At 47.0% G+C, this 27,943-nt stretch overlaps 1 protein-coding gene across 1 annotated transcript in view; it reads left to right on the forward strand.

Annotated features, from left to right (window-relative positions):
* The window catches only part of SETDB2 (SET domain bifurcated histone lysine methyltransferase 2), a 47,865-nt gene extending 23,313 nt beyond the window's left edge, over nt 1-24,552 (forward strand). The window contains exons 3-13 of the mRNA XM_060259434.1: nt 963-1,085; nt 4,174-4,267; nt 6,127-6,690; nt 8,461-8,580; nt 9,939-10,108; nt 11,986-12,211; nt 16,067-16,160; nt 19,089-19,185; nt 21,175-21,482; nt 21,832-21,920; nt 24,435-24,552. Coding sequence (XP_060115417.1) covers nt 963-1,085; nt 4,174-4,267; nt 6,127-6,690; nt 8,461-8,580; nt 9,939-10,108; nt 11,986-12,211; nt 16,067-16,160; nt 19,089-19,185; nt 21,175-21,482; nt 21,832-21,920; nt 24,435-24,552 — 2,003 coding nt within the window. The remainder of the gene's footprint in view (nt 1-962; nt 1,086-4,173; nt 4,268-6,126; nt 6,691-8,460; nt 8,581-9,938; nt 10,109-11,985; nt 12,212-16,066; nt 16,161-19,088; nt 19,186-21,174; nt 21,483-21,831; nt 21,921-24,434) is intronic.
* The last annotated feature ends 3,391 nt before the right edge of the window (nt 24,553-27,943 follow it).

A 27,943-nucleotide genomic window follows, 5' to 3' on the forward strand; every position in this document is an offset into this window, starting at 1 on the left:
GTTAGAAGAGACCTCCAGGGTCATCTAGTCCAACCCCCTGCACAGTGCAGGAACTTCACAAATACCTTCCCCCCACACACACATCCTCGGTGACCCCTGCTCAGTGCCCAGGAGATGGCAAAAACCTCTTGGATTCCTTGCCAAACTGGCCTGGAGAAAAAATTGCTGACTGACCCTGAAGTAGCAATCAGCATTTCCCTGGGTGTGTAAGAAAGGTCCACATTCTTTGAACCTGAGAGTGGAGTCTGTTCAGTCCAACCTCTGAAAGGGAAACAGTTGGGGGTTTGCCCGGTTGCTCACTCAGAAGAGAAAATAGTGTGGGCAGCTTGGAAGCGCTGCAGTTTTTGTATAGAAATGCAGGCTCATTGTGGCAAAAGGTTTCCTCCCCCGGGTTAAACTGCCTTATGCTGAATCAGACCTTTGGTTCACCAAGGTCATTATTGCCTACTCAGGCTCGCAGTGGGTCTCCAGGGTCTCAGGTAGAAGTGGCAGTGCTGGGGACTGAACTGGGACCTTCTTTCTGCCAAGCAGATGCTCAGCCCAGTTGCCCAGTTTGTGTACTTCATCCTGGTTCACCCTTCTAGGGCATTGTCAATGTCTTGGACTTTGCAAAGGCTTCTGGGGGAGTTCAGAAAGCCTGCCATACCAATGGCCACTCTGAGCTCTCATTGACTTGTGTGTTCTGAAAGCTGCTATAGCAGGGGTGGCCAAACTGTGGCTCCTTCACACATATTGTGTGGCTCTCAAAGCCTCCACTGCCCTGTCAGCCATCACGGAGAAGGCATTTGTCTTTTTAAATAACTTCTCAAAACCAAGCCAGCTGGTGGTTTGGAGAGTGCATTTAGAATTAAAGTTACTTTCTTGCCACCTCTCTATTTCTCTCCCTCCCTTCCTCCACCCTTGTGCTACAGTCTTTTTCACAGAGCTTTCTTTTCCTTTCTTGGTCCTTGTCGTTGGTACAGAGTGCTTCCAAGCTGTGACACTTATCACCCAGGCAGGCTTGAAGACCCTCCTGCTGCCCCTGCTAAATGGTATGAATCAATTAATTTCTCTACTCCCGGGGTGCTTCTTTAGTCCTACACTGAGTAGGATTTCTGCTGAGGCAGGGGAAACAAGAACTAGATTGGGGGGCAGTCTTGTTTCTTGAAATATCATACTTCTCTGATTTCCTTAGAAAAGGGACTGTTGTGGAGTTTTTACAAATTTATTTGGTTCATTTATACCCCACCTTTCTCCCCGTTAGGAACACAAAGAGGTTCATAGGGCTTTTTTTGTAGCAGGAACTTCTTTGCATATTAAGCCACGCACCCCTGATGTGGCCAGTCCTCCTGGAGCTTACAGTGGGCCCCGGAATAAGAGCCCTGTAAGCTCTTGGAGGATTGGCTACATCAGGGGTGTGTGGCCTAATATCATGGGTGGAATTCTAGCAGGAGTTCCTTTGCATATTAGGCCACACACCCCTGATGTAGCCAATCATCCTGGAGCTTCCAGTAGGCCCTGTACTAAGAGCCCTGTAAGCTCTTGGAGGATTGGCTACATAAGATTTAAGATAAGATTTAAGATATTGGATTTATATCCCGCCCTCCACTCCAAAGAGTCTCAGAGCGGCTCACAATCTCCTTTATCTTCCTCCCCCACAACAGACACCCTGTGAGGTGGGGGGCGGGGTGCTGAGAGGGCTCTCACAGCAGCTGCCCTTTCAAGGACAACCTCTGCCAGAGGTATGGCTGACCCAAGGCCATTCCAGCAGGTGCAAGTGGAGGAGTGGGGAATCAAACCCGGTTCTCCCAGATAAGAGTCCGCACACTTAACCACTACACCAAACTGGCTCTCCACACACATCAGGGGTGTGTGGCCTAATATGCAAAGGAGTTCCTGTTACAAAAAAAAGCCTTGGTGGTTCACATCCTTTCTGTTTCCATTTGATCCTCATAAATAACCCTGTGAGATCGCTTGGGGTCAGAACGTGCGACTGGCCCAGGGTCACTCAGCAGGTTTCCAGTGCAGACTGGGGATTTAAACCTGGGCCTCCCTGATTCTTGTCTGGAGTGGCCATACTGCAGCTCTTTCACACACATTGTGTGGCTCTCGAAGTCCCCACCATCCCGTTGGCCAGCTTGGAGAAGGCATTTCTCTCTTTAAATCACTTTTCCAAGCCAGCCGGTGGCTCATTTGACCAACTTCAGAAGGAGGGAAGGCTGAGTGAACCTTGAGCCGGCTACTTGAGCCCAGCTTCCGCCAGGATTGGACTCAGGTCGTTAGCAGAGCTTGGACTGCAGTACTGCAACTTTACCATTCTGCGCCACGGGGCTCCTGTACAATTAAGAATTACTGTCCTACAATTCTCCCCACACCCTGTCCTGCTTTTTGTGATTTATTTTTGGATGATAAAAACCTCTGTGAGCGGATTTTCTACAGAGTGAGGTCTGACTCACCCATGAACACACACAGGGAGCTGCCTTCTTCTAATTCAGCCCACCAGGTCCACCAAGGCCGGTGCTGTCTTCTTAGACTGGCAGCAGCTCTCCTGGGCCTCAGGCAGAGGTCTTTCATGTCGTCTCTTGCCTGGCTCTTTTAACTAGAGATGCCGGGGATTGAACCTGGAGCCCTCTGTTTGCCCACAAAGGCTTTGCATGCCCAGCAGAGATTCTTCCAGTGAGACACAGCCCTGCCCCTCATGGGAACGAGGGTTCAATGATTAAAGAGTTGGAACACTTTCCCTATGAAGAAAGGTTAAAGCGCTTGGAGCTCTTTAGCTTGGAGAAACGTTGACTGAGGGGTGACATGACCGAGGTTTACAAGATTATGCACAGGATAGGGCAGGTAGAGAAAGAAGTCCTTTTCTCCCTTTCTCACAATACGAGAACTTGTGGACATTCAGTGAAATCGCTGAGCGCTCGGGTTAGAACTGATAAAAGGAAGTACTTCTTCACCCAAGGGGTGATTAACACGTGGAATTCACTGTCACAGGAGGTGGTGGCGGCCACAAGCATAAATAACTTCAAGAGGGGACTAGATAAGCATATGGAGCAGAGGCCCATCAGTGGCTATTAGCCACAGCGTATTGTTGGAACTCTCTGGGGCAGTGATGCTCTGTATTCTTGGTGCTCGTTTTTTTTTTGGCCACTGTGTGACACAGAGTGTTGGCATGGATGGGCCATTGGCCTGATCTAACATGGCTTCTCTTATGTTCTTAACTGAATGCTGGAATAAAAGGTGTTGACCTTTAGGGTGCCACTAGAATTCTGTTTTCTTTTGCTTTCGCTCACAGAGATGCCAACCTTCAGGCGGGACCCTGAGATCCCCTGGGATTACAGCTCATCTCTAGACTACAGTGATCAGTTCCTGTGGAGCAAATGATTGCTTTGGAGGGTGGACTAGGGCATTTTCCCCCACTGAGGTCCCTGTCATCCCCAAATCTCCAGGAGTTTCCCAATCTGGAACTGGCAACCCTGCTTATTCACAATACTCTTACCTTTAGAGGAATATAACCAGGGCTTTTTTTGTAGCAGGAGCTCCTTTGCATATTAGGCCACACACCCCTGATGTAGCCAATCCTCCAAGAGCTTAGAGGGCTCTTAGTACAGGGCCTACTGTAAGCTCCAGGAGAATTGGCTACAGCAGGCGTGTGTGGCCTAATATGCAAAGGAATTCCTGCTGCAAAAAAAGCCCTGGATATAACTACCCATCTGCATTCTGCAGACAGCTTTCAGTCCAGAAGGAGAGCGAAAGATCAGTTTCTTATGTTCTGTTACCCTAATAAACCAGTTTCTAGGGCTGTAAGCATTATAAGAGCCCCGTAGCGCAGAGTGGTAAAACTGCAGTCCAAGCTCTGCTCACAACCCAAGTTCGATCCTGGTAGAAGCTGGGCTCAGGTAACCGGCTCAAGGTTGACTCAGCCTTCCATCCTTCTGAGGTCGGTAAAATGAGTACCAACCAGCTTGCTGGGGGGAAAGTGTAGATGACTGGGGAAGGCAATGGCAAACCACCCCGTAACAAAGTCTGCTGTGAAAACGTGAAAGCAACGTCACCCCAGAGTCAGAAAGGACTGGTGCTTGCACAGGGGACTACCTTTACCTAAATAGCAGTGTGGCTGTAATTAACTTAAATACAATTGGTTTGAATTGCAGTATAAAATGTTTACTACTGAAATTTGTATTTTGTTCTTCCAAGTAAACGGTGCTGAGAAAAATACCCAGAAACGTGAACGTGCTGAACCTTCTCCATTAGCTGGAACAACGGGAAGCTCAGGAGATAGTTTTTCTCTGTAAGTAAATAAATAAGGGTATAAATAATATGTACTTGCTCTCTGCGTGTGTGCGATTGTTTCACTAATTATCTGACACAGAGCTTTGATTCTCAGGTGTCTGGTGAAGGGGGGTTTGAGTTTTGAAAGCTTGTACCCTGAAAATCTTGTTCCTCTCTATGGTGCTCCTGGGCTCATGTCTAGATAGAAACGGAATGCGATGTTTGGGCCAAACTGAGTAAAACTCTGGCCCCAACTGAATCCCCTTTGGTGTCATGGGTACTGGGGACCCTGCAGAAGAAGCTGAGCCTGCAGAAGAAACTGTGCCCCTGCCACCTGTACCAGTGCCCCTGCCTCCTGCTGGAGAAGATCCCAGCCCCCCTGCCTCGCCCTCTCGGGTGGCTCGTGTGCGTGACCGCCTTCGTCAGGACCTCAGGGATCGGAGGAGGGCGGCACGCTCACGAGCAAGACGCGCCCTGAGTTTTGAAAGGATTCTGGTCCTTCTAGGAGTGAGGATGCTTGAGTCTCAGCAGGATCCTGGCTGCCTCTCTGAGCCAGCAATTAGCCCAAATGGGCAACAGACAGCAGAGGGCTATATAGCTGTGGGCTTTGGGAGGAGGCTTTGTGTAAGCAACTAGTCACTTATCTGATGTTCTAGCATCCACTTTGGCTTTTGACTTTGGCTTCTGGACCCCCTGACTTTGGCTTCTGAACCTCTGACCTATGATACCTGGACTGTGATTCGGTTTTTGCGCCTTGGACCCTCTTTGCTCACCAGCTACAGACCTTGGACTGCCCCTGGACTTTGCCTGACCTGGCCCCAGCCCATGACATTTGGGGTGGGGGGGAAGGACAGAGGAATAGCTTGCACCTAGAGCTAGCGTAAAGAGAGCCCCGTGGCGCAGAGTGTTAAAGCTGCAGTACTGCAGTCCAAGCTCTGCTCACAACCTGAGACCGATCCCGGTGGAAGCTGAGTTCAGGTAGCTGGCTCAAGGTTGATTCAACCTCCCATCCTTCTGAGGTTGGTAAAATGAGTACCCAGCTTGCTGGGGGAAAATTGTAAATGACTGGGGAAGGCAATAGCAAACTACCCCGTAAAAAGTGTCTGCTGTGAAAACATGAAAGCAACGTCATCCCGGGGTCGGAAACAACTGGTGCTTGCACAGGGGACTTTACCTTTTACCTTTAGAGCTTTAGAGCATGGTGTAGCAGTTAAGAGCAGCAGGCCTCTCGTCTGGAGAACCAGGTTTGATTCCCCTCTCCTTCGCCTCCACTTGAAGCCTGCTGGGTGACTTCGGGCCAGTCATGGTTCTCTCAAAGCTCTCTCAGCCTCACCTACCTCACAAGGTGCCTGTTGTGGGGAGGGGAAGGGAAGGCGATCATAGGCCGCTTTTGATACTCCTTAAGGTAGAGAAAAGTGGGGTATTTAAAAACTGCTTCTATCTATTGGATGAAAAATAACTATCACGAGGGTAGGACATAATTAAATGACCTGGATGCTGTGATCCAATTTATTATAGGATCAGATGCAGGTTCATCAAAGTGCTCAGGCAACTGTCACAGTGGGCCATAAACAGGGGTGGAATTCTAGCAGGGGCTCCTTTGCATATTAGGCCACACACCCCTGATGCAGCCAATCCTCCAAGAGTTTACAAGGCTCTTTTTTGTAAGCTCATGGAGGATTGGCTACATCAGGGGTGTGTGGCCTAATATGCAAAGGAGCTCCTGATAGAATTCTACCTCTGGTCATAAATATGCCCACTGAAATGTGAGTGAATGTGTTGCGGGATTTAATGAATAACTCCAGTTTTTCTTTTTAAACCAATCCAACCTGTTTGCTGGTTGCCTGGCCACTTTTTCAACTCTTGGCATGAGTGAAGAGCAGCGAGAAAGGAGGTGGCATCTCCAAGAGTTACAGAAGATCCGGCCAGAGGAGCGGAAGTGCCTTCAAGGCTCCCATACCAGCTTCACACCTGCTCCCATGACTGTCTTGTCCCAAGGCCCTGGAGCTCCTACAAAGGTGGGAATCCCCTGAACCTGCCCATGTTGTGTGGCTTCCAAAGGAGGCACGCCAAAGCAGACCTGCACTCCAAGACGCTGGACGTAGCCTACAAAGCCCCTTGCGGGAGGAGCCTGAGGGATTTCAAAGAGGTCCAGGATTACTTGCTCCAGACGAAATGCGGCTTTTTGTTTCTGGATCACTTTTCTTTCAACACTTACGTCCAGGTGTTCAGGCGCTACCCTGGCCGGAAAGGATTTGTGTTCGATCACGATGTCAGCAAAGGAGCAGAAATGACGCCCATTTCCTTCTGCAATGAGGTCGACCACGAGCGGCTGCCTTACTTTAAGTACCGCAAGACCTCTTGGCCCCGTGCACTCTTCCTGAACAATCTCTCTAGCGCGTTTCTTGCCTCATGCAGTTGCACAGATGGCTGCAGGGATGCGTAAGTATTGAGAGAGCGCCTGGGATTGTGAGGATCCTGAAGGGTCTGCTCTCTGATGAACGTTCATTGGCTGCTGAAGCAAGATGATGTGTGTGTGTGTAGCATCTTGCCAGGGCTTTTTTGGTTAAAAAAAGCCCAGCAGGGACTCATTTGCATATTAAGCCATACCCCTTGACATCACCATTGTTTCACACAAGGCTTTTTGGGTAGGAAAAGCCCAGGAGGAACTCATTTACATATTAGGCCACACCCCTGACATCAAACCAGCCAGAACTGCGTTCCTGTGCGTTCCTTCTCCTTCCCCCCCCCCCAAAAAAAAGGGGGGGTTAAAGTTGCTCTGGTTTTGCCCAGAGATTTGCAGAATGCGGTCTGTACTGGAGAATGTATGTGATGGTTGGCTCTTAGAGCACTCCCTGCTGGCAAAACTTTTAATGCCACATGTTGGGACACAAAGCTTTCTGCCCCTAGTTGAACTTAATGGTTAGAACACAGTTAACATCCATTGCATTCAATTGTTTTGGTTTTATAAAAGGAGCAAAATTTGCTGCTGCTAGGATGGAGTCCCACAGACTGAGTTTTTACTACGCTTTTTTTGTAGCAGGAACTCCTTTGCATATTAAGCCACACACCCCTGATGTAGCCAATCCTCCAAGAATTTACTGTAGGCCCTGTAAGAAGAGCCCTATAAGCTCTTGGAGGATTGGCTGCATCAGGGGTTTGCCTTGACCACCTGGAAGAGAGGCATTTGGAGGTGGGGTCATTAAAAGTCAGCTTTCAGGGGGTGGATAAGACTGCTACCTTGTCACTGAGAAAGCAAAAGGGAACTTAGCGTAAATCAATGTAAAGACAGAAGGAAACTGCTAAGCCAGGAGTGGTCAAACTTGCTTAACGTAAGAGCCACATAGAATAAATGTCAGATGTTTGAGAGCCGCAAGACTTTTACTTTATTGATATTGCTTATCCAGCCAGTTTGGCTCTGAGTGCTGCAAGACAGGAACATCAGATATTGGAAGGAAGGAAGATGGATGGGGGAGGGAGAGATGGAGAAAAAAGCATCTTTTAACTTTAAACGCCTTCTCCAAGCCAGCTGATGGGATAGTGGGGTCTTCAAGAGCCACATCAAGATGTGTGAAAGAGCCACATGTGGCTCCCAAGCCATAGTTTGGCCATCCTTGCCACCAGCCTTCCTCTCTCCGTAATTTTTGCAATAACAACATTTGTATGATAGGAAAGGTGTGATGGCTACTGTTGAGCGGTTTCTTTCTGTTTTCACCTTCTTGCCACTGGCTGAGCGATTTGCCTGGAGAGGCCCCTGGATTTTCACGTGATCCAGTATGACGTGTGGCCTTCATTACCGCATGGAAAAGTAGTGGGGGGTAAATGTTCTGTGTATGTGTCCCAAAAATAAAAATCTGAGGAAGTGGCTAAGTTCCTCAAAAATTAATTGCCCCCCCAGGCAATACTCCCTTTAAGCTGTGGAGTCTTGTGAGCAAAAACTCTGCTTCATGAGCTACTGACATTAAAGTTGTGAGCTACTGCATCAATTAGTTTGCTCTGGGGCCATTTTTCCTGAGCTACAACAAAAATGCGTGAGCCAGAAGCTGTGAGCTAGCTCACACTAACTCAACTTTGAGGGAACACTGTCTCCAGGTATCCTGAGAGGAAATGGGCCTTTGAAGGAACACTGTCTCCAGGTATCCTGAGAGGAAATGGGGCTTGTGGCTTTATTTCATATCCTTATTTCTGCCAGACCTCCTGTGTGCTTTCTAGGACAAAATGCGCCTGCCGGATTCTGACTCAGAAGAACTGTAGGGAAACTTCCTCCTCTCCAGAAAATGAATCCTCATGTGGATACAAGCACAAGAGGCTGGATTGGCCCATTTCTAGTGGGTAAGGAACTCTTTTTAAAAAATAATAATAATTCAGGTCGCAAAAGGCTACCCTGTTGTTCAACAGGGTCACGATTTAGACATGCAATTTTTTCTTCTGTCATTTTTGCATTACTGTTCTGTGTTATATATCATCTTACAGAAAACGAATGAGAAAGTACAGACTAGCAGGCACCTCTTAGATTAGGGGTCCCCAACATGGTGCCTGCAGCCATCTTTCCTGGTGCCCACCAAGTGTTTTTAGAAATTGAGCAGGGCCAGGTGGGGACTTTTGCCCAGCAAGGCTTCCGATTGGCCACTGGAGATTTGATGGGCTGTGCAAATTTTTTAAAACGTTACTATGGAAGCAACTGCCCCACAGCACAAGGATCTTCACTGAGTGACTGAAGGTAAGCTGTGGTGGCCATTATGTGGCTGGTTCCATATCCTGTTCAGCCATGTTGTGGTAGCCATTCAGAGGCTGGCTTCTCCTCCTGCGGCAGCCATTTTGTGGCTGCGCCTGCTGCGTTGTGTCAGAATTCCAAAGATGTCCACAGGCTCAAAAAGGTTAGGGACCTCTGCCTTAGATGATAATGGGCTGTGTGCCTATGAATTCACGGTGTTTAGATTGGAGGCAGAAAACCCATATTTCTGACCCACTGGCAATTTAGTTTTAGTAACCAACTAAGCTTTCTGAGTACAAGGGTGCCAGGGCTGGCGCCAGGCTTTTTGGTTCCCTAGGTGAGGTTAGGAAGCCTGTGTCTGCCTGCCCGCTATGCCCCTGCCTACCTCCTTCCTCACCTGCTGGCCCATTTACTTTGGCAGGCCCCACCTTGGCCATCAGCTGAGGGAATAAAAGGCAGCCTCACCTTGGCGGGTCGGCCTTCACCATTGGCTGCAGCCATTGCCACTTTGGCAGTGGTGGGGGGGCGTGACATGCAGGGCACAGGAGATGCTTCTCCCAATTGGCTGCAGGGCCTGGCTGCACTGGTGGGGCTGGAGGAGGTGAAGGCCAATCGGGAGGCCACCAGGGTGCCTCGCCCCACTTCCTCCTGTGCCACAGCATCCTTAAACCTTCTGATCCAAGAGTGGTGGAGGTGACCCCAACAGCGCTGCAAGCTTTTGGGCAGCAGCAGCATGAAATGCTTCAAGGCAGGGCTTTCGTGGGTGTTAAGGAGCCTGCCCCTGTGGCCAGACAGCGCTCTAGGCAACGGCCTACCTCACCTAGCACAGACCCTGAAGAGTGCAGCTCTTTCTCAGAAACATTGGCAGGCGTTAAGGGCTCCGGGAGGGGTTTGCTGTTCTCCCCTGACAGCTGCTGGTCAGCTTTTTTTTCCTCTCCTCGCTCAGAACTGTGTCCCTTTTTTTTTCCTGTGACAGAATTTACGAATGCAACTTGTCCTGCAGCTGTAACAAGATGATGTGCCAGAACAGAGTAGTCCAGCACGGCCTTCAGGTTCGGTTGCAGGTCTTCAACACAGGGAAGAAGGGCTGGGGAGTTCGTTGCCTTGACGACATCGACAGAGGAACATTCGTTTGTACATATGCAGGTGTGTGGCTACAAGTAGTCCTGAAAGAGTGCGTGGGAGCTGGGATAGGAAACAACTTGGGAAAGTAACAGTGGCTTAGGTCCAAAGGGTGGGGAGTGGAATGGCGTTTTCAGCAGGTGATCTTTGCTTGAACCATCTAGGCCCACCACACAAAAATCTCCTCAGGAACAAGGAGACAGCGGGGAAGTGCAGAGAGAAGGGAGAACCTGTGAAAATTACGTCACTTACCCAGCTCTGTCCTAAATGGAAAACAAAGTCAGAAATGAGTATTGGGTGGGTTTCGTACTGATTTCTTCTGCGGCCATTCCCAAAGAGACCCAATGCTCAGAAGCTGCTTTTGAGGGTAAGAAAGGGTAATGATCCCTTCTGTGAAGCCCATTTGTAGTAATAGCTCATCTGGGTAATAAAAATTACAAAATTGCATCATAATTACTGGAAAGGATAGGGCAGAGCTATTTTATGATTGTTCCAGTGCTGGATAAATGCTGTCTAGTTTCTAAAGAATTTGTTTTATTGACTCCAGGTTTATATTCTGATACAGTGTCATTATTTTACCACCTTTGAGGGGGAGGGGAAGTACTCTAAAATTGGTGTTTCTTTCACTTCTATAAAAATTCTTGTGCATTTTCAACAAACTTGTTAGTGCAGATTTCAATTCTGTCCATCCAGTAATCAAAGAAGAATGTTGTTTGATTTTTTGTGACAGAAAATTCATAGTTATTTTTGCTTAACAGGAACTCAGGTGGAAAGAATAGTGCAGGCCAAAGTGAGCATTAAAAAAGGGTAAAGCGTTGTGAATGGAATGTGGGGCATCTCTTGGACAGCAGGCATGTCTCAGCCACCCCCGCTCATGTTTTTTGGGAAATTTGACCTGGCTGGTGAGAGAATTAGGGAGGAAACCATCCCTTGAGTTCATTTAAACCCAGCCTTTGTTTCCCAGTGGGGACCTATAGGGGCTTAATTAACATGTGGAATTCACTGCCGCAGGAGGTAGTGGCAGCTACAAGCATCACCAGCTTCAAGAGGAGATCGGATCAACATATGGAGCAGAGGTCCATCAGTGGCTATTAGCCACAAGGTATAGATGGAACTCTCTGTCTGGGGCAGTGATGCTCTGTATTCTTGGTGCTTGGGGGGGGCAACAGTGGGAGGGCTTCTAGAGTTCTGGCCTTGCTGGTGAACCGCTTGAAGGCAGCTTTCTTTTTTGCCACTGTGTGACACAGGATATTGGACTGGTTGGGCAATTGGCTTGATCCAACATGGCTTCTCTTACGTTCTTGTGTCATTTTCCTCTCTTCCATTTTATCCTCACAACAACCCTGTGAGGTAGATTAGGCTGAGAGGGTGTGACCAGCCCAAGTATCATCTAGCCAGCTTCCATGGCAGAGTGAAGATTTGAATGGGTCTCCTGCATCTAGGCAGGGCTCACTTTGTATCAGGAGCTCCTTTGCATATTAGGCCACACACCCCTGATGTAGCCAGTTCTCCAGGAGTTTGCAGTAGGCCCTGTAAAAAGAGCCCTGTAAGCTCTTGGAGGATTGGCTACATCAGGGAGGTGTGGCCTAATATGCAAAGGAGCTCCTGCTAGAAAGTGAGCCCTGCCTGGATTCTAGTGCAACATCCTAGCCACTGCAACACACTGGCTGTCTTGGGCCTCCAGGTGTTTTGTCCACAGGTTTTCTGTGATCTCCAGCATTGCTTTTGGGGGATGAGGGAGCAAATGCTGTTCCTCTAAAACAACTGGAGGACATTGTGTGCTCATGCGTCTTTCAGTCACAATCAAACCTTCCCCTGAACCTGCATTTGGAAGTGGTATGTAGTCTGTCATATCTCACTGCACGAGAAGTGTTGCCCTAAACATTTTGCTTTCCGTTCAGGCAAACTGATGAGCAGAGCTGAACCTAAGCAGGCTGAAGTTGGGAATCGTGAAGCCAAAGTGGAAGACCCGGAGAACAGTGACAGAAGCCATGCCCTGTCCTCAAAGAAGAGAAAGGTGGATTCGGTCTGTTCTGACTCAGAGATCGAATTTGTCCAGACTAGTAAAGGCAGTGGCAGTGGGAAGCACGAATCTTCGCCAGTGGAAGCTGAAAGTCAATCTAATGTGTAAGTAGCAAGCTACAGTAGTAACGTTATGAGTTCTGTTTCTTTGTTCGCTGTGCCCAGATGATTCGATTTCTCCCTGGGGCCGATAAAACTCAGTGTGACGAGAGTCAGTGAAGGCCAGTGACAGGTTTTGATACCTTCTGCAAGAGCACGTTCTAGTGTTATTTGCATTGCTGCTTGGGGCAGGAGGCTGGGCACCCTTGGCCCGTCTAACACCTTAGGCTGGGCAGAATCCCTTCTGTGTAGTTCTATCCCATTATTGGCACAAAATTGCCGATGGCAATTTGCCAGTGGCAGTTTGGTGCCAATAATGGGATGGAACTACGCAGAGGGGGTTCTCTTGGTTAGGTTGTGGTGCAGTCTTGTACTGGGCCAACTTTGGAAACTTAGAATCATAGAGTTGGAAGGGACCTCCACGGTCATCTAGTCCAACCCCCTGCACAATGCAGGAAACTCACAAACACTTCCCCCTAAATTCACAGGATCTTCATTGCTGTCAGATGGCCATCTAGCCTCTGTTTAAAAACCTCCAAGGAAGGAGAGCCCACCACCTCCTGAGGAAGCCTGTTCCACAGAGGAATCGCTCAAACCGTCAGGAAGTTCTTCCTAATGTTGAGCCGGAAGCTCTTTTGATTTAATTTCAACCCATTGGTTCTGATCCTACCTTCTGGGGCCACAGAAAACAATTCCACACCATCCTCTATTTGACAGCCCTTCAAGTATTTGAAGATGGTGATCCTATCACCTCTCAGTCGCCTCCTCTCCAGGCTAAACATCCCCAGCTCCTTTAACCTTTCTTCATAGGACTTGGTCTCCAGACCCCTCACCATCTTTGTCAACTTTTTGAACTAGAAATCTGTCTATCTCCAATGTCAAAAGGACTTGTGTAGAAGACTGACGCAAAGCCTGCAGGCTGCTTACACCACCCCCATTTCCAGCACTCTGCATAACAAGCAATTAAGGAGCAAGAGCAAGCTGAGGTCTCCCCGGAGAGGGTATGAGCTCTCCTGTGAGTAGCTCTTTGGATGAAAGCAAGCAGCCCTCTCTGTCTTGAACTACCTCATATAAAAACCCTGTTGCTGAACATTTCTCTCATCATGAGACCCTCTCCCTCTTCTATTTGTAGTCATGGAAGTTAGGTTTGTGCCTCTTCTTGTTTTTTAAAAGAATATATTGCCAAAGAGATAAAAGAATCTGTTAGCTTGCTTTATAGCGTGCATGGGAGAGAAAGCACCATTGAAGCAAGTACCCACCCTAGGATAATCGTGACTGCACATAGGCCCCATTTTTCCCCAAAGGATCTTTGGATTACACATTTGAATCTGCCTTATACTGGAAGAATAATCAATATGCGTCTACTGTGTATAAAACTGTATCAAAAAATTAAATCTACTGTTTTTACTCAGTATTTATGAAATGCTGAATAAAGTTTTATTTTCTGCCTTTGTGAGCGTTAGAAGTTTTTCTTTTCACTGGCGAGATGGTATATATCAAGGGTGGCCAAACTTGCTTAATGTAAGAGCCACATAGAATAAATATCAGACATCTGAGGGAGGGAGAGAGACAAATAGATGGTGGAGGTAGAAAGAAAGCAACTTTAACTTTAAATGTATTCTCCAAGCTGCTGGCTGGCTTCACTTGAAGAAATGATTTAAAGAGACAAATGCCTTCTCCAAGCCAACCAACAGAACAGTGGGGGTTTCGAGAGCCACACAATACGTCTGAAAGAGCCACATGTGGCTCCCGAGCCACAGTTTGGCCCCTCAGGTATATGTGAAACAAGCATATTCTGGGCTCCACAAATAAGACACTTGCATATGTGTTCTCTGATGAAGGACTGATCTACCTGGAACTCTTGTCAGACATTTAAATATATTGCAAGACTGTCTGCAGATGCACTCTAATCAAGAGCCAACATGGCCAGATTTTGATTTCATGCAACTCACTGGAATGGTCAGTTCTGAAAATTGTTATGAACTTTATATATGAACTCTGCTAATGGCATTGTTGTTCTCTGGGAAGAGAGTTACTGGAAACCAGAGCTTTTTTGTGTCAAGAACTCCTTTGCCTATTAGCCCACACACCCCTGATGGAGCCAATCCTCCTAAAGCTTAAAGTAGGCCCTGTACTAAGAGCCCTGGAAGCTCTTGGAGGATTGGCTACATCAGGGGTGTGTGGCCTAATATGCAAAGGAGCTCCTGCCACAAAAAAAAGCCCTGCTGGAAACTCTCATGAATTGTTCTTTTAAACGATGGAGTGATAGAATTGCTTATAATCTGCTTCTTAATAGAAGTTCTTAATAAGTTCTTACGGAACTTATTAAGTTCTTAATAGAACTTAATATCCAGCATTTCATAAATATGGATTAAAAACAGCAGATGTAATAATTTGATACAGTTTTATACACAGTAGATGCATATTAATTAACATTTTTACACTGTGTCCCTGTTATATATTTGGATACTGAAATAGGCCTTTGGTCTATCGAGGTCAGACCTGCAGCGGCTCTCCAGGGTCTCAGACAGAGGCCCTTCACATCACCTACAACCTCATCCTTGTAACCAGTGTTCCCTCTAAGCTGAGTTAGCATGAGCTAGCTCACAGATTTTTAGCCTCCAGCTCGCACATTTTTGTCTTAGCTCAGGAAGGATGACCTCAGTGCACACTAATTGATGCAGTAGCTCAGCACTTTAATGCCAGCCGCTCACAAAGTAGAGTTTTTGCTCACAAGATTCTGCAGCTTAAGAGGGAACACTGCTTGTAAGTTATAACTGGAGATGCCGGCAGTTAAATCTGGTACCTTCTGTGTTCCAAACAAAACATCAAACCTCTCTCTGTGCAAAAAATGTATAGCAACTCGAAACTCTTTATAACAAATCTCTGTATTCAGTAACAAATCCAAATCTCAGTATTATAAATATTGTAAAATTACAAATTTCGAGAGACCGTACAATGAGTTCTCCTTCCACAGAACACTGTTATTCCTACTGTCTCTTCTGTGACTAATGTCAACATCAATTAATAATCATAAATAAAGTCCGAGGATCACGAAAACCGATCCTAAAGTCGTTTCGAGCCTCAAAGCTCTCCTTCCAGGGACTGTCTTCTCCAGTGTGCCGTGCAGTAGGTAAGTAGTGTCGGAAAACAACTTTATATATCTCAGTATGTCTCATTCGTTTTGCCTTACTGTCAACAATTTATAATACATTGTTATGGAACATTTCTGCAAATTTAATTCATGTCTGCTTCTCCAAACCGCTCCAAATCGGATGGAGAACTCATTGTATGGTCTCTCTAAGTTTGTCGTTTTGCAATATTTATAATATTGAGATTTGGATTTGTTACTGAATACAGAGATTTGTTATAAAGAGTTTCTAGTCGCTATACATTTTTTTGCAGGGAGAGAGGTTTGATGTTTTGTTAGCAGCAGTTCCTCCGTGGTCCCGGTAGTCCGTCACACCTTCTGTGTTCCAAGCAGATGCTCAGCCATTGAGCCTGCAGCCCTGTGGATGGCCAGTGTCTCTGGCAACACAGCAGTTGCTTGGGATTTGAACTCTTTTGGGGTTGAGGGGAGGCGCTTCCCAGAGCCTGCATCGCCCTAGAGACAGCAGCGATCAACGCACAGAAGTATCAGCCTGCTGCTGAATTCTTGGGTCTGTCATGCAAAGTTTCCAGCAAATGCTGGGTAAAAGATCTGACCTTCTTTGAAATTACAACATTGATCATGAATCATTTCCTGCATTGAATTTTCCTGCATTGTGCAGGGGGTTGGACTAGATGACCCTGGAGGTCCCAACTCTATGATCATAGTAGGTTTGCACTGTGTAAAAACCCTCTTTTTTCATTTCCCATCAGAATTCAGACTTCGAACGACGGGAATTGGAGCAATGAAGATATAAAAAGACCTCAAACCCAAACGCCCATTCTTCAGAGTCGCCGGAGAAAACTGGTAAAAAAAACCTCAGAATGTATTTACAGCCCAAATTGTGGGTTTTTCATCTGGATTTCAGTGTTCATTTCTAGTTTCCTAGTTGCATTGGAGGGTGCAGCTCAATTTGTCGCTAGCTCGAAGAAAGGTTACGCCATTCCTTCCTCATGGGCGGCCTCTTCAGTCCAACACCAAGCAAGGTCCTTTGTGTTTATTTCATGGTCTGCCTTTCTCAGTGAGGCTCAAGGTGGATTATGGATTTACAGAAGACAATTCAGTAACAACAGAACAGTACATACCAGAAACAGCGCAAGGCAACTGGATTGCATGAACTAAAGAACAGTAAAACACAAGCAGCAGGCCTTGAATTCAGCAGGAGCTCACAGGAGCTCCTGAACCTTTCTGATGCCCTCCCCACCTACCTACGTTGTCCATTAAATAGTGGGTGCAGCTGCATAACAATCCCTGGATTAGGAGAGCAGGCAGCCAGCCAGCCACCAGGGGATTTGCCACGCCCCCAGCAGCTCTCTTTAACCCCTGGAGAAGCCCACACCACCGTTTCTCCACTTCTTATGTGATTTTGGGTGGTGGGTGGCTTGCTGGCCTTTTGACTGGGGGTGGGTGGGCAAGGAGAGCCCTAGATGATTGAGGCCTGCTTGGGCTGGCTGGATCTGAACTATATGCAGCAGGGGTAGCCAAACTTGCTTAACCTAAGAGCCACACAGAATACACACCAGTCTTTTGAGAGCCGCAAGACATGAACAAATATTACACACATGTCTTTATGAAAACTCTTAACACAATCTTTGCACAGGAAGATAAAATACATTATCTATGCACTATATAACATGACCATGTTAGGAGACTTTTTAAAGTACAAAAGCTGGGAATAACAGTCCCCATAAAACCAGCATAGGGAAGACTTGAGATTAAGTCTGCACTAAGTTCCTCCTTGACCTCCAGGAGCCACATAATATGTGTGAAAGAGCCACAGTTTGGCCACTCCATATATACAGCGTAGATTCAGGTGGTTAGCCATGTTGGTCTGAAGCAACAGAACAAAGTTTGAGTCCACGGGCTCCTTTAAGACCAATAAAGTTTAGTTCTGGATATAGGCTTTCATGTGCATGGATTGCACCTGGGACCTTCTGCATGCCAAGCAGATGCCCTGCCACTGAGCCACGGCCCCTCCCAACCACCTCTTCAGTTTTCAGCTTGTTCCTCTTCACTCAGCTAACCATAGCAGCCAGGCATTGCTTAAAGACAGCTGGATTGGTGCCAAGTGGTCATTAAGCAATGAAATGCAGAACTGGGTGTCACCCAGGCCTCGGATTCAGTGGGAGCTCACAGGAGCACAGCTCCTGAACCTTTCTGAGAGTTCCACCTCCTTGTCCATTGAATAATATGGGCAGCTGCATAACAATCCTTGGATGAGCTCCACCACCTGTTTTTCTATAAAATGACCACTGGTGTCACCAGTGCATTGATGACACCTGACCCCAAACTCATGAGTGATCTCTCCTAAGGACTTTGCATACAGAGAGAAAACTGAGCCTTGGTAATGCCACAGCGGAAGTCCTGCACCGCTAACTACCGGTCTAACACCGCTAACAGAGCACCGCTAACACCGCTAACAGAGCAGCTGTTGTCCTTAAAGGATGACTAAAATCACTTCCAGCACAGCTCTCAAGTCTAGTCTCCGCTTCCAGATTAAATATCACAACATTATTATATGAAGGAGCACAGAGGAGTGGATTCATGCTTACTACTGAAGAACATTTCTTGAATTGTGAAACTTATTTCTTACTACTTGTATCTGAATCACTACCACCAGTTCTATTTCATTTATCTGTATTTACTATGACTATGTTTCAATAGACTGATGTCTACTGGTACTTGTGAATTCTGGAGAGTTTTTTTATGGTCCACCCTTGCGTTTTCTGTCTTTGCATATTTCACATGCTAGAAAGCTAAACAACCCTCTTGTTTAGCTTTCAAGCTTTTGGCAAGCTTGGGCTAAACCAGGCTTTTCAGACTTTTTTTTTGTATGGATAAGTGTATAAATGCCATAAGAAAACCATAGAGTATTTCAGCAGTATATTGAAATATTTAGTCTATTAAATGTTCTCCTAGCTGTTATTGTTCCATGACTCCCCCCTTCCCATCTGAGCCCATTCATGGCATTTTCTTAACCCAGGGAAAAGCATTCATCCTGTGCCATGATTTGCCAAGTCTGAGCTACAGCAGCTTAGCTTGGATCCAGCAGGCAAAGCATGTCATCTCCTGCATTGCTGCTGACCAGGAGAAAGTTGAGCCCCTGTGGCATTTGGCCCCCTCTTCATAGTACTACTTGCCCCTCCCCAGCAGCCCAGAGGCTGCTACCCAGGGCTTTTTTTTTTTAGCAGGGATGCACAGGAATGCAGTTCCTGCTGAATTGGTGTCAGGAGTGTGGCCTAATACGCACATGAGTCGCTGCTGGGCTTTTTCTACAAAAAAAGCCCTACATGAAACAGTGGTGCTGCAAGGGATGTGTGGCCTAATATGCAAATGAGCTGCTGGGATTTTTATCCAAAAGAAGCCCCGTGCAAAACAATGGTGCCACAAGGAGGTGTGGCATAATATGCAAATGAGCTGCTGGGCTTTTTCTACCCAAAAAGCCCTGCTGCTATCTGGCATCCTCTTTAAACATGTCCTTGAATCACTCTTAAATTAAATCGCGTTTTTAAAAAGGGAAGCATAACTAAAATGCCCTTTCCCTTTTCTGTCTAAGTGCAATGTGTTGCTGAACTATAACAAAATGTTCCAGATAACAGTTTCAAGTAAGAGTGTATTGCAGTGGAGAAGGCGTCGGCTTGGAGAAATTTATGCTAGCCTGGTCAAAAAATCTCGTATGGAGAAAAAAAGACAGTCACATATGGCACAAAGACCCTTGATGACTTTCTTCCTTAGGGAATCGCTGATGCCATTTCTTCTGAAGACGAGGGTGCTGGGTGCCACAGTTCAGCAAGAAGACGACTGATCGTGGGAACCAAGAGAGGGAGCAAACGTAGGTTTGCGGGGGTTTTCTACGGGGTGTGCGTTCACATACATAAAACAAATTCAGATTTTATCAAAGCTGACGGGAACTCACATTTGCAACTTTCATATCTATCAATTCAAGAATCATAGAGTTGGAAGGGACCTCAAGGGTCATCTAGCCCAACCCCCTGCACAATGCAGGAAATTCACAAATACCGCCACCTAAATTCACAGGATCCGCATTGCTATCAGATGGCCATCCAGCCTCTGTTTTAAAACCTCCAAGGAAGGAGAGCCCACCACCTCCTTAGGAAGCCTGTTCCACTGAGGAATTGCACTAACGGTCAGGAAGCTCTTCCTAATGTTGAGCCAGAAACTCTTTTGATTTAATTTCAACCCATTGGTTCCGGTCCTACCTTCTGGGACCACAGAAAACAATTCCACCCCATCCTCTATATGGCAGCCCTTCAAGTACTTGAAGATGGTGATCATATCACCTCTCAGCTGCCTCTTCTCCAGGCTAAACATCCCCAGCTCTAATAATCTAATTATAAATTCATGGAGAAAGTCTAATTCAAGATCAGTGGGTCCTCCAGTCTGTCCGGGCCTTCATCTGACTGTGCAGATTTTTTTTTAAATGGCTTCAGCAGGAGCCGCTACAATACAGGCATCTTAGTGGGCACCAGAAACCATGTTGGGAACCTCTCTTTATCCTTTTAGCGACATGTCCTTGTCCTATAATTTAGAAATAGTAAATAGGTACACATAATTAAATTTTTTATGTGTCTGGGGGGGGGGTGGATTTTGAAAATCATTTTAATAAAACTCAAAATATATTGGCTGCCAGGCCCGCAAATACAAAACACTGGACTCTGCGGACCTGTGGTTTCCTGAATGATGAGTGCCATAATGTAGAAAGTCTGAGAAAGTTGTTAGGAAGTCGTTAGTTTGGTAGAAATATGTAAAACAAGTGAGAGTTCCTACGTGGAATATAGTAGAGTGTGGGATTCATACAAGTGCAGGAACACAGATTCCTAGTAGACTGTGTGAATTGTGGAGTGAGAATGAAAAGTAAAATTTTGAGTGGATTGGCTAACTTATACCTCACCTACTACTCTCGTCACATTATAGTTGAAATATTTGGCAGCGACATTAACTGAAATCATAGAATGGTACCCGACTGAAAACCCTCAGTGATCTATACAAGAAAAAAAGTAGGAATCAAGCGCTCATTTTATTTCGTTCAAAGATATGTCTTTATTTTAGAAAAGGATCTTTAGTGTCATCCTTCTAACCCTCCCTACACACTGCGCAGTCTGTCACACTGCTGCCAGAAAAGGAATAAATGAAATGCTCTGTTGATCCATTGATTAAGAAGGATAGAAGGGGAGCTGGTGAGGTGCATACCTCTGGGGGCAGCAGGAACCCAGTAATAAGAAAAGTAGCAGAAAATGAGATTTCCCTTTCTAAACTCTCAAAAGTCAAAGCACTACAGGGATATGATCACCATCTTCAAGTACTTGAAGGGCTGTCATATAGAGGATGGGGTGGAAATGTTCTCCGTGGCCCCAGAAGGTAGGACCAGAACCAGTGGGTTGAAATTAAATCAAAAGAGTTTCCGGCTCAACATTAGGAAGAGCTTCCTGACCGTTAGAGCGATTCCTCAGTGGAACAGGCTTCCTCAGGAGGTGGTGGGCTCTCCTTCCTTAGAGGTTTTTAAACAGAGGCTAGATGGCCATCTGACAGCAATGCTGATCATGTGAATTTAGGGGGAGGTATTTGTGAGTTTCCTGCATTGTACAAGGGGTTGGACTAGATGACCCTGGAGGTCCCTTCCAACTCTGTGATTCTATGACATCAGTGATCAAATGGGAAATGGCTGTATTTCACCCGGTGTCTGAGAAGTTTAGAAAAAGGGTACTGATAATGTTTCTGGAGGTCAATGTGTCTATCTAGATGAGATAACTGGTGCTATATGAACCATCTTTTCCCCACCCCTGAAATGTTTTGTGGACAGAACCAACCATACAAGGAGAGTTCAGGGAACAAGCAACCGCCAGACCTTTGGAAACCAAGGCAGACCAGCCTAGCAAGAGCCCTTTATCCAATCTCAGTTTGGCTTGTAAGCCAGTTGGGCGGGAGGAAGGAAACATTCAAAAGCAGCCCATGTCCGTCTCCGGGATGGACACTGCATCCAAAAGGGAAAACAGGAGCAGCGGACAAGAGCTTGCTCTGAAGCAGGAGACTTGCCTGAAGCAGTTTGACAGAGAGGATCTCTGTTTGCTGGATGCAACCAGGGAAGGCAACGTGGGCCGGTTTCTCAATGTAAGTAAGCAGCAATCTATCTCTTTGTTTCAATACCTGGATACAGAGCTGACTCACCCACTAGGCAAACTAGGCTGTTGTCTAGGGTAACGAGAGGGGATGTGCCAAATTGGGAGGCCCCCCTTCCGGTGTGCCCAAGACAACCACCTAGTTTGTCTTCCCCCCCCACACACACACACCTCAGGGCCATGCAGAGACTAATACACTGAATCCCTGCTCACATGGTATCCTGCTGCTGAAAATGTTTCGTTTTGCCACCTTAAATATAATGCTGTTAAGGTGGGGGTTTTTCCCCAAAAGGAAGGCAGATCTTCCTGTTTAACTTTCTGTCCTTCTCTTTTGTTTATAGCATAGCTGCTGCCCTAATCTCTTTGTGCAAAGTGTGTTTGTTGAGACCCACAACAGGAATTTCCCCTGGGTCGCATTCTTCACAAACAGGTTTGAAATGTTTTGCGTTTCTTCCATTCATTAGAAATGTCAACTTCACAGAGAGAGAAGGGGTAGACACGGGAATTCCCCAGTAAGAAAAATTATATCAGACTTTAACCCTCGGTTGCTGCATTAAGAACATAAGAGAAGCCATGTTGGATCAGGCCAATGGCCCATCCAGTCCAACACTCTGTGTCACACGGTGGCCAAAAAAACCCAGGCGCCATCAGGAGGTCCACCAATGGGGCCAAGACACTAGAAGCCCTCCCACTGTTGCTTCCCTCCCAAGCACCAAGAATACAGAGCAGCATGTGCCCCAGACAGAGAGTTCCATCAATATGCTGTGGTCAACAGCCACTGATGGACCTCTGCTCCATATGTTTATCCAATCCCCTCTTGAAGCTGGCTATGCTAGTAGTCATCACCTCCTGTGGCACATAAGCTGCCTTCTACCGAATCAGACCCTCGGTCCAACAAAGTCGGTATTGTCTACTCAGACTGGCAGCAGCTCTCCAGGGTCTCAAGCTGAGGTTTTTCACCCCTACTTGCCTGGACCCTTTTTAGTTGGAGCTGCTGGGGATTGAACCTGGGACCTTCTGTTTACCAAGCAAATGCCTACCACTGAGCCACTGTCCCTCCCTGCACTTCCCAGCAGAAGATCACCAGAGTGTGGGCTGAGAGCCAGCATGGTGTAGTGGTTAAGAGCAGCAGACTCTGATCTGGAGAACTGGGTTTGATTCCCCACTTCTGCTTCACATGAAGCCTGTTGGGAGACCTTGGGGAAGTCACAGTTCTCTCATAACTCTTTCAGCCCCACCTACCTCACAAGATATCTTCTGTGGGGAGAAGAAGGGAAGGCGCTTGTAAGCTGTTTTGATACTCCTTAGGGTAGAGAAAAGCAGGATATGAAAACCAACTCTTCTTCATTGGTGGCTTTTTGAACAGTGTGTAAAAATTCGAAGCAAGTGCAGTAATAGCACCTAGTAACTTTTTAAACACCAGCTCAAGCATGCGGCCCCGTAGCACAGAGTGGTAAAGCAGCTGTACTGCAGTACTGTGGTCTTAACTCTCTGCTCACAACCTGAGTTCGATTCCGGCGGAAGATGGATTCAGGTTGCCGGCCCAAGGTTGACAGCCTTCCATCCTTCCGAGGTTGGTAAAATGAGTACCCAGCTTGCTGGAGGAAAGGTGTAAAAGAGTGGGGAAGGCAATGGCAAACCACCCCATAAAAAGTCTGCCGTGAAAACGTGAAAGCAACGACACAGAGTCGGAAATGACTGGTGTTTGCACAGAGGACCTTTCCTTTCCAAGTATGTGTGCTTATTATTTTAAATTCTCCTAATATATTCTTTCAGTACAACATTCAAGCATACATACATGCAAAAGCTAAATTCCACCAGATCTAGGAATGTCACAAAGTCTTCAAAGCACATAAATACAATACATTATTATATGATGCAAAAGTCCACACCAGTCCACTCGGGATTCCTAGATAATAAGCCCAGGGGTCGTTTTGTAGAAAAATAGGTGGTGGAGCTCATTAGCATAACTCATTAGCATATGCCGCCCCCCAGCCGAAAGCAACCCAATGCAAGAAATGAGAGTCCCGGGTGAGCGAGGCCTGCTTGGGCTGGCTAACAATCCATGTGTGGGTCAAAAAGCCAGAAAGCCACCTGCCACCCAAAATCACATAAGAAGTGGAGAAAGGGTGGGGCGTGGGCTTCTCCAGGGGTTAATGAGGGCTGCTGGGGGCATGGCAAAGCCCCTGCTGGCTGGCTGCCCGCTCTCCTAATCCAGGGATTGTTATGCAGCTGCACCTGCTATTCAATGGACAAGGTAGGTGGGGAGGAAGAGGGGGAACCCTCAGAAAGGTTCAGGAGCTGTGCTCCTGTGAGCTCCTGCTGAATCTGAGGCCTGAATAAGCCTGATCCAAAGTGTCTTCCTCAGGCTACACCACATTGGAATTGTTAAGCTTCATTCTATAAATAAAAAAATTTTGGAGGGTGCCTTGCTCTTAAATAATTAATTTCAGTAATGGAGACGCAGAGGCTTTTTGTGGGCATTTAAATAAGTGATGCCTTCGTCCCTGAGGGTCCACCGAGGAAGACACACATACTTGAGCTGGTGTTTAAAAAGTCTGTTAGGTGCTATTGCAGCAATTGCTTCTAATTTTTCCATGTTTTGCTAGCTGCATTCCTTCGTATAACCATACTTGCTCTTTCTGCAGTGCCCGCGGGACTGTAGGAACAGCCTGATCAGCCATAGCTGGAAGTTGTCCTCCAGATAGAGTACGAAATCATGGCTTGAAGAGGACTGGCAAGCCATTATTCAGTGTTTATATGGCTTACTTCTCCAGCTTCTCTGGTATTTCCATGGAATAACCAAAACTGGGACCAGGGCTGGGGGGAGAATGGCTTCTAGCTGGACTTGCTAGCAGTTGTGGCATCTCTTTCAGACCCAAAATGTAAGTGCAGCTGTTTCTTTGATTCTTGCTACTAATTAGGTGATCTGTTTGCTTCCCAGGCATATAAAAGCTGGAACCGAGCTCATGTGGGACTACGGTTACTTACCCGGAAGTATGCCGGAGACAGAGATCCCCTGCCAGTGCGGGTCTCATAAGTGCAGAAAGAAAATCCTCTAGCATAGACTGGTTTGGCCTTTGTTTACAAGAAAGAAGGCATCGTGTGTTAAGGGGGCCAGTTGGCATCAGTCAGCACGTTTCTAAAAGAAAGTATTGTCTGATTGGCTGCTTGAAATGTTAGTCACAGGCCCCCTTTTCTGTTTGGAGTTCGGCGCACAGCCCGGAGGCAAGCTGATTGGCTGATTTCACCTGTCACTTAGCAGATGAATTGAATGTTCTAAATGCAGTTAGGACAGGTCTTCTCATAGAACTGTTTTAGTCTAGTGGGGAGTCAGTGTTGCTTAGTAGTGAAAAGGTCAGATTAGGATTTTGAGTGACGTGGGTTCAGATCTGTGGAAGCTCGCTGGGTAACCTTCGGCCAAGCCACCCTCCCTCATCCGCACCTCCTTTGCAGGTGGCGGTGATGACAAAATGGGAAAGAGGGACCCACGTACGCCGTGCTGAGCTTGTGGGTGAGATAAAAAATGGTCAAGTTTTACCTAGAAGAGGCTAGAACAGGGGTGTCAAACATGCACCCAAGGGGCCGAATCAGGCCCCTGCAGGTCTCCTATCAGGCCCGCGAACTATGGGTTCCCATTGGGAAGAAAGGCGGAGTACAAATGATGTCAGTAAGTAAAAACTATAAAGAAATCTGGTGTGCTGTGAAAGAAATACAACATTGGATCATTTCCGCAACAAAATAGGTACAAGTACAAGTGTTGAAAGACATTTGAAAGACCTTTTCTATGATGCCTTGTCATACTAAACGAATATCAGTGGAGAAATGCCCAGTCCTGGATGCTTCTGGAACAAGCGTTGACTGTCATTTTCCCTAATGTGTATCCATTTTGAACGGCACTAATGGATTGCTGAAGTGGATTTGGGTCTTAAGATGCCTGCAATCAGGGCCGGGCTCTTCCACTAGGCAAACTAGGAGCTTGCCTAGGGCGCCCCTACCTTTTTGTTTAAAAAAACCCTGCCCGCCCTGATCGCTGCTTCTTCCCTCGTTGCTCCCGCTTCTCCCTGCCTCCTTCCCCTCCCTCCCTGATCACTGCTTCTCTCCCCCACATTGCCTCCTCTTCTCCCTGCCTCCCTCCCTGTCCCAGTCACTGTTCTCCTCACCTCCTTCTCAGTCCCGATTGCCGCTTCTCTCCACTTTCCCTCCCAGTCCCGATCGCCGTTCTCCCCACCTCCCTCCCAGTCCCAATCACCGTTCTCCCCACCTCCCTCCCTGTCCCGATTTCCTCGCAGCGAGCACGGGGGGGGGGGGGGGAAGCGGGCCACAGGGGTTGCCTGTTGCCTACTCGCGAGTAGGCAGCAGGCGCAGGGACTCAGGCCAGGGGCAGATTTGTGCTGCCTAGGGTGCCAGAAGGGCTCGGGCTGGTCCTACCTGCAATATTTTATCTTTTTATCTTTCTTACCCCATTTTTCTTCTTCTGTCACTGGAGAATTATGGATTCTCTAGCATCCAAGTTCTTAGTGTATTGGCCACATGTGGTCCCTTCCAGTCAGAATCCATTGGTCTCCTTCAGTGGCTTTGGAAACTTTAACTGGTAATGGCTCTTGTTCATTTAAGATTCCCTGTGATTGCCTCAGGGGGCAGGGGAACACTCTACCTGGGGTCTCCGAGGTCTTGAAAGCACCAGCCCAGTCACCTCTTTTTTTGCACAGGTTGTTTTATTTTCAAGTTGACCATTCCAAGCACTTGAAGATGTGGCTTGCTTCACCCATTTCACAATGCCTTAAAAGGGAGAAAAGCTATGGTGCAATAACCTGCCCTTTGGCTAGGCACCTCCTCAAAACAACTCCTCTCCATCTTTGGCTTCTCCTTTTTCTTCCTAGCTGTCTGTTTCCCTTCCTGTAACCTTCTCCCTCAAGCCCTCTCCTTTTCCTCTCTCTTCTTAAGCTCCACACTCCTCTTTCCTGTTCCCGGCCATGTAGTCAGCTCCTGCTCTGCATAGCCATGCCTGACTAAACCTCTTGGGCCTAGAGAACCACTGCTTCCTCATCAAGGCTCTCCTGCTACCTCCATGCCTTCTGAGCTTCCCTGTGCAGACTGTGAAAGCTGGCCTCTTTGCTGAAGCTACCCTGGCTGCACCCTTCTGCCCTTGCTCCATTCACTTGAGTCGTGTTGCTGGGCCCAGGGGTGTGTCCTGCCCTACTGGGCAGGTCACAGAATCATAGAGTTGGAAGGGACCCCCTGGGTCATCTAGTCCAACCCCCCTGCACAATGCAGGAAATTCACAGACACCTTCCCCTAAATTCACAGGATTTTCATTGCTGTCAGATGGCCCTCTAGCCTCTGTTTAAAAACCTCCAAGGATGGAGAGCCCACCAACTCAGCCTATTCCACTGAGGAACCGCTCTGACTGTCAGGAAGTTCTTCCCAGTGCTGAGCCGGAAACTCTTCTGATTTAATTTCAACCCATTGGTTCCGGTCCTACATTATGGGGCCACAAGAAACAATTCCACACCATTCTCTATATGACAGCCCTTCAACAACTTGAAGATCATATCACCTCTCAGCCATCACATCTGCTGCTCCTTGTCAAATAGCCTACTGTACTCCCCTTTTGTTGGGATTGGCATTATATGTTAATGTCCTCTTAATTTTATGGACTTAGCAGTAGACAAGTTGCACCTTTAAGACCAACTAAGTTTGATTCAGGATGTAAGCTTTCGTATGCTTTAAGCAGACTTCATCAGGCAAAACTGGAATGGCAAACCATTTTTAAATACAGAGAAAGTGGGCAGTGGGTTGGTATGTAGAGTTATATGCCATTCCAGTTTTGCCTGATGAAGTCTGCTTAAAGCATACGAAAGCTGCCATCCTGAATAAAACTTAGTTGGTCTTAAAGGTGCTACTTGTCTACTGCTTTGTTCTACTGCTTCAGACCAAGACGGCTGCCCACTTGGATCTGTCTTTTATGGACTTGTAAGTTGTCACACTCACGTCATTTACTTTTGTTTCACTGGTTATTTGGTTTGCTAATAAATATTCAGCTGGCTGATTCCTGAGTGCCACAAGTGGAGCAAAGCTCAAGAATGGGACTTTCCCCCCTTCCCCCTCATGCTGCCGTTCACTGAGCCCCTCCCCCCATGTGTGATTTTGGGCAGTGTGGAGCTCTGCAGCTGGAGAAGAACAGCGGGGTGGGAGTGTCCCCTTCTTCCCTCAGTGGAAGTGCTGGAATGGTGGACGAGCACCTTTGGCTCCAATCTAGTAATTTACCCTACATCAGGGTTTTTTTTTTGGCTCTGCATCAGTTTTTTGGAGGGGTCTTATCCCAGAAACCAATACTGAAAAAAAGGAAATAAATAATAAACTGTTTCCCCTTCCTTGTTACTGAGAGCCAGTTTGGTGTAATGGTTAAATGCGCAGATCCTTATCTGGGAGAATTGGGTTTCATTCCCC

This window comes from Heteronotia binoei, chromosome 1 (assembly GCF_032191835.1).
Source record: "Heteronotia binoei isolate CCM8104 ecotype False Entrance Well chromosome 1, APGP_CSIRO_Hbin_v1, whole genome shotgun sequence".
Classification (NCBI taxonomy): domain Eukaryota; kingdom Metazoa; phylum Chordata; class Lepidosauria; order Squamata; family Gekkonidae; genus Heteronotia; species Heteronotia binoei.